Genomic DNA, 6,361 nt, shown 5'->3' on the forward strand with positions numbered 1-6,361 from the left:
ATAGCGCAGTCGGGTCTGTATCTGTGCCCGACGACCGCGCTCTGCGGGGCTGTACTCGGCCGAGGCGACGCAGCTGCCATACCTGCCGTCGCAGTCGCCGCTCAACTTTACGAATGGGACAGCGACCTTCTTCACGCGCAACGTCACGCTGCCTGTTGGCGACTATGCGGCGTTCGTGCTCACAACACTGCAAGGACTCCAACTGCCCAACACGTCGGTGCGCGTCGACCTCGTGAGCTACACGCTGGTTCGCGTTCTCGCGCCGGTCGAGCCGCCGCTGCTCTCGACAACGGAGTACGCGTACATTGGCGTCGGTGCCGCTCTCGCCGTGCTCGCACTCGTGTTCTTGACCGTCTGTCTTTGCCGCCGCCGTCGCCGCAAGCAGCACGCAGAACAGGTCATGGCGGCATATGCCCGCGCCAACACCCGCGTCTCGAACCGACGACCAAGTCCCCGGCGCGTGCTGTCACTGCGGCGGTCGGGTCGCTTGAGTCCGCGGCGAGTGCTTTCGCAGCGGCAGTCAGGGCGAAGTAGCAGTCACGGGTACCGCCACCACGGCTCGGTCATTCGCCTCGGGCACTCGCCGTACATGCAAGCGTCGATGCCGCTTCCTACGACATCCTCCTCGGTATCGTTGTTTTCAAACGAGATGGACTGGGTAAATTTCGCGCCCTCACCATGGCATCACGGCCAGTCGGACATGTACAGTCGGCACTCGGACAGCGGGTCGTCGCCCGTCGACTCGACCGAAGGCTACTACACCGAGACGTCCTTCTCGTCGCCGTCGCACGGTATCACCGCGTACCGTATTTAATGAACTTAACTCTAGACTCGTTTCCATCGCGTTCGTTGGTTGGCGCACATGGTGCCAACAATATGAGCTACGTCAAGGGACATCAATTATATCCCTTGGCTAGGTTTGTGGAGAAAAGCAACAGACACGACCGACGATTTTGATTGCAGTATGTAGATGATCCCACCGATCGACAGTCATACTTGAATCGTTGGCACCGAGTCGGAGAGGGACCGCTTCGGCGGTGTCAGTCGCGCCTTCTCGACATCATCGGCGTCGGAGGCCTTGGTGGGCGAGCTCAAAATCACGAGTGCCGTCCCCGCCAGCACGAGGAGGCCGCCACCGAGCGTGAGCAGACCTACGGCGCATCCTCAGCGTCCCATTCGAAAAAACACTCCGATCAAGAGAGATGGAGATATATGTAATACCTGGGATCGCTTCGACCTGCGCGAGAATACCGATGACGGTCGCGATGATGGGTTCGAGGAGCATCACCATCGAAATCACGATCGGCTCGAAATAGTAGAGGCCGCGGACGTAGCCCATGGTGCCAATGAAATCGCAGACGAACACAATGTAGAGGGCGACCGGGAGGCGGTTTGCCGCCGGCGTCATCCAGCCGTAAAGACCGACCGTGGGGTCCATCGAGAGCTCAAGGGGCGCGCCCATGCACACGAGGAGCGTGAGGAGGATGCCAGCGCCAATGAGGTCGAGGTAGTACATGAACACCATGAGGTCGACGTTGGGGCGAAGGCGCTCGGCCTGCGTGAGGTAGAGAACGCCACCGATGGCACCGAGGAAGGCCACGAAATCGCCTTCCATCGATGGCAGCGTGATCGGTGCGTTCGGATCCGACACGTGAAAGTCGAGGGTCGTCACGATGCCACCGATGAGCCCGATGAGCGTGCCGGTGAGCTGCGCGCCGGTCACGGGCTGGCGGAACACGAGCTTCCCGAGGACGAGGAGGAGCGAGTGGCAGTTGTTGAAGATGTACGCGTGGCTCACAGACGTCATGTCGAGCGCACAGATGAACGTGCCGAGAAAGATGACGTAGCCGATACCAGCAAACGCCATCGAGACCACGTCGATGGTCGTCGGCAGCTAAACATGGCAGGCATGTGACGACATGGATCATTGAAACGAGGTGGGTAGAGAACTACCTTGAAGGAGCATCCGCGGGCGTAGGCGAAGAGGCCCATGAAGAACGCAGTCGCGGTCATACGCCAGAAGAGCTTGAGGAGCGGCGTGACGCCGGTCTGGAGGTCGAGCGCGATGCCGACGGACGAGACAGTGATGAGGCTGGCAGCGAGGATGAGTGTGCCCAGCCATGCCTGCAACGGCGACGTGTGGATCTCGGTGACGGTCGCCGACGCGTAGAGCGCGGTCGTGAGCGTGGCCGGGTCTTCCTCGAACGCGTTGGAGCGGGAGATGGACCGCAGGACGCGCGAGGTCTCTTCAAAGACGTTCGACTTGGAGAGCGATCGGAGCAGGCCTGAGGACTCGGTGGGCGTGTGTGGTGTCGTCATGGTGCTGGCGCTTGAGGCTGGTGCTGGCGCTTAAGGCTGGCTGGTGCTGGCGGTGGCGGGGACAGAGGCCAAGTGACCGACGAGAGCCAAAGATTGGAATCGTTGTGACACGCAAGTCCGAATTGAAACAAAAAGGCCGAATTGAAGCCTGAAAATAGGGCAAAGCTGAATTAAAGTATATTTGCCTGCGAGCGTTCGCCGTGGCTATGCAGCGTAACAGCAGCGACACCAACCACGCGACGTTGAAGCGGCGACAGGTGGCCCGACCCTTGACGACCAAACCGGCGCCACGATGATCGCTTGTTCAGCTGTGTGTGTATAGAGCGTCTACTCGTACTTGTGGCTTCCTACGCGTCGAATTTGGCAGCCTTGGAGGTCGACTCTACCTGGTGCTCTGTCGTCGAGGCGGAATAGCTGGGTACGACAAGCCTACCAGCCACCTGTGGGCACCCATTTGAAGTCGGGTCTGGTCGGTGCCACGTCTCCAGTGTGCGGCGCTCGCCACAAGAGAATTTGCGGCAGGCTTGGACGCTTGGAAGTTTGGATGCGACCAAGCTGGCGAGACTGGATTGCGCAACGTCACTTGATTTTGCAGCGACCGGAGAAGGATCGGACAGTGGATTTATGGCGCGAGGATGTGCATCGACCATGCACGCAGAGGCCTCCATAGAGAGCATCGCAGGACGCTCACCAACTTGTTGATAGACGCCAGTGTCCACACGGCAGGAAATTCCATTGGTCCACACGCATGATACACCTGCTGTCTAGCTGCGTCGACCAGACAGATGGTTGACATTGAGAGTGCCCTATTGATAGCGCGTACTAATAGTTGAGGTCGACGACACGAGGGTCGACGATTCCATAATTTTATTCGAATGCGGAGAATCCGTTTTCTTTGCCTCGACCATCATCACCCATCAGTGATGCATGACCTTTCTGAACTGTGTTGGAACTTTTAGAACCACGAGATGCAGTCGAATGGAGGAGATTCATCGCACGCTAGAGGCGCTCTACGAACTTCGGTTAAAAACACACAACATCTCAAAATGGTGTTGCTCGTGGTAGGTAGTGGGCATTATATGTAATGGGCCAATCAGGATGGGCGGCACCCACCAGGAATCGAACCCAGATCTACCTGGTGGCCACCCGCGGCTGCACCGCTCGAATAAACGCTTTCTTCGATCCCATACTAGTGACCGGTCTAACTTAAAGATCCAATGATCAAAAGAGGGTATCGGTGCAGGTATTTGGTGCCGGAAACGAAAAGCAGCAGCAGCGCTTTTCTTGAAATTGATTGGGCACCAACACATCTGGCACATCCATAAGACATCTGCAAAACTGCTGCGTCGCCACGAAAACGGACAATTGACAGGATGCACTCCCACCCTGGTGCCCACCACGATAAATTCCCGCCACATGAAGACTTCAACGGAGTACAAGACAACACCTTGGTTGAGAACCGAGCGGTCAGGTTCTTGCTGGGGCACAGAGGATCGCTAGAATTCACCTTTAACCACAGCTAGTCTATCTTGCGTCATGATCCTCGCGGGCCTCAATATGAGGGATTTGCCAGGAGCAGTGTAAACTGGTTCGTAGACTTTTAATGTAGCGATATGTGTAAAGATCGTTGGTTCCGCGCTCAACTGGGGTACCTCAATCCAACCACGAGGAATGGTTGACAGGGAACCTACCTATAAGATGGATCATTGCTGATTCTACTAAAAGGGTTCCGTGCTGATTGTTCGGTTATGGCCCACAAATTGCATGTAGGGTTAGGTATCCGTAGACGCCTGCATAAACCGTTGATGGCATCAACTTGGTGGCTCGAATTACTATTTACAATTGTGCCGTCGTCATGCAACTGGCGCTCAACGATCAGTCACCGACGTCGCGGCCATATCATTCCAGCCAGCGCCCTCCACAACCGCAACGCCCCACCGCCGCCTTCAGTCGCGCATCGATACGAGTCCAAAGTCCAACACCAGCTCGACGAGTCCGCTCCACTAGTCAGCGCTACCACGCTCCGTGTTCATGAGTGCGAATCGTGCTATTCAAATAGACTCTCTTAAACAACAACCAGTCGTTGCAGAGTCCCAGGACACACTCGCTGTACAAAACCGGACCCTATCCTGGGTCCAACCCTCGTCTGTTTGGTGGCGAACAGTTCTGCCATCACTAAAGGATTGACCCTCAACGCCAGAGCAAGAATGGCCCGAAGCCTAGATACCCGAAGCAAAATGCCAACGCCTTGTCCTCTGGCTCGAGTACCCACGAGCAGGTGTTTACAGTAGAGCCATGGCCCTATTCAACCCACTCTCCAACCCAGGATTCGTAGTACGCTGTAGGTGGTGCCGGACGTCAGCATTTTGTGGGCTGGACGTAAGCTTTTTTGCGGGGCTTCGGTGCTACCAGCTGCCTCAATGTGGTGAGCGTCGTCAAAGTGCTGGATAAGAAAACGCAACCAAAAGAACCTGTTGAGTAGATCAATGAAGCGATTTGTGAATATGCCAGCGCTGATTGGACGACTACGAGGAAGCCAACCTTTGGCGATGAGGTCCCACGACTTGTGTTCAGTATCAGGACTATTAGTAGAGATGTCAGATGGTGGTTTCAATTCGCTTATCCAAGTACCTCGCCACCTAGGTACGCGCATGTCGCTAGTGCGATTTGGCGACGCGCATACTCTCTAAGCGAATACGAAGGCGAAGAGTAGGTTTAGGTTCAAGAATCCTGTTGCATCTACTAATCGCGGGCGAGAAATAACGTGACAGGGTGGCATGTTGATCGGCTGCTATAGGCTCGCTTCGATAGCGCTCAGTGTTTGATTGTCAGCGACCATGGCCCTTCTCGTCTCGGCACACCAGCGTGACGATGCTCTGCACCCGGCGCCGACGTGCACGGAGCCCGAGTGTCATCACTGCACCAAGAAGCCCAAGCTCGACGCGTCCCCGGGCAAAGGCGCCTCCACGACGAGCAAGCCGAGCTCGACAAACACGACGCCAATGCCCCCACGCCCGTCAAGTCCCGTCCTCACAGACAGCACCGTGTCTCTCGGGAGTTTTTGGACCGACGACATTCCGCAAGCGACAATAGAGAGCGTCGAGAACGAGATTCGAAGCTGGCGCAACGCCATCTTACGGGGCGAGACACCCGACTTGTTCGAAACCTGTGATCGATGGGAGATCATCGATGACGGCGAAGGCGACCCAACCTTTCATGATTGCGTCGAGTTCCTCTTGGATGCGATGCTGAGCCCGAACACAGGGTCGAACGCAGTTGCTAGCTAGCGGTCTACAGAATGGCCACTTTCTATAATTTATGTAACCGAGTCATCGTGCCAAAATTTCATGCGTGCAGCTCGTGTGCCAACTTGTTGTTGGAGTGAGTCTACTTGGATATAATTTACACTGAACTGTGTGCAACGCGTCGTGGTCTTGCGCCTCGAGCAGGTCGTCGAGCACAGTGGTCTGCGCTTTCAAACGCGTGCGCTGCTTTCCGAGCGCCGTCAACTGGACGTCCATGAGGTCTTGCATGTCGTGGTACGAGTCTTCGAGCGCCTCGAAGCGGTCTTGGTGCGCCTTTTGCAGCGCCGCGAGCTGTCGCTGCTGGTCGCGAACCAACTTTTGGTTCGTCGCGAGCTCCTTCCTGAACGCGTGCAGTAGCGACACAATGGCATCGGGATCGCCGGCCACAGCGTCCTCGAGGAGCTGTATGTCCGGCGTCTCCAGCGTCGGTGTTGTAGGAGCCATCGCAAATCGCGTTGTTGTGTTGGACGCTGCCAAATCCAGGCCAGGTTCATTTAATGCAATGACATACAAAGGTCAAACTATCATTAAATTAGGATTTATATGATTCAAAGCAATTGGTGGTGGACTAGCGATTCCAAGGTGCTACGACGAGCCGGCGGCCGAGAGGCTTAGCCGAGCGGGAGACGTGGCGTGAATGGCACATGTCGGAACGAAGTTGTTGCGTAGCCATGCGTCGTGACGCGGGGTTGTCATCATTTGGAAGAGGCATAATGCTTGAGTGTTCAGCAGCAAGT

General features: G+C 56.3%; 3 protein-coding genes across 3 annotated transcripts; 1 reads left to right on the forward strand and 2 right to left on the reverse strand.

Moving 5' to 3' along the window:
- Positions 1-925: 925 nt before the first annotated feature.
- Positions 926-2,350, reverse strand: SPRG_14192 (hypothetical protein). The gene is made up of 3 exons (XM_012353888.1): positions 1,954-2,350; positions 1,222-1,894; positions 926-1,151 (listed from the first exon to the last, which is right to left on the reverse strand). The coding sequence occupies exons 1-3, from the start codon at positions 2,317-2,319 to the stop codon at positions 991-993; spliced, it is 1,200 nt and encodes a 399-aa protein (XP_012209278.1). The 5' UTR covers positions 2,320-2,350; the 3' UTR covers positions 926-990.
- Positions 2,351-5,151: 2,801 nt separating this feature from the next.
- Positions 5,152-5,539, forward strand: SPRG_14193 (hypothetical protein; the record flags this gene model as incomplete). The annotated part of the gene is made up of 2 exons (XM_012353889.1): positions 5,152-5,476; positions 5,521-5,539. Exons 1-2 carry the CDS (start codon positions 5,157-5,159, stop codon positions 5,537-5,539), a joined length of 339 nt encoding a protein of 112 aa, XP_012209279.1. The 5' UTR covers positions 5,152-5,156.
- Positions 5,540-5,664: 125 nt separating this feature from the next.
- On the reverse strand, positions 5,665-6,068 carry SPRG_14194 (hypothetical protein; the record flags this gene model as incomplete). Its single annotated transcript, XM_012353890.1, has 2 exons — positions 5,665-5,676; positions 5,733-6,068. 2 exons carry the CDS (start codon positions 6,066-6,068, stop codon positions 5,665-5,667), a joined length of 348 nt encoding a protein of 115 aa, XP_012209280.1.
- Positions 6,069-6,361: the final 293 nt, after the last annotated feature.

The sequence above is a fragment of the Saprolegnia parasitica genome (assembly GCF_000151545.1).
Source record: "Saprolegnia parasitica CBS 223.65 unplaced genomic scaffold supercont2.138, whole genome shotgun sequence".
Taxonomy (NCBI): Eukaryota; Oomycota; class Saprolegniomycetes; order Saprolegniales; family Saprolegniaceae; genus Saprolegnia; species Saprolegnia parasitica.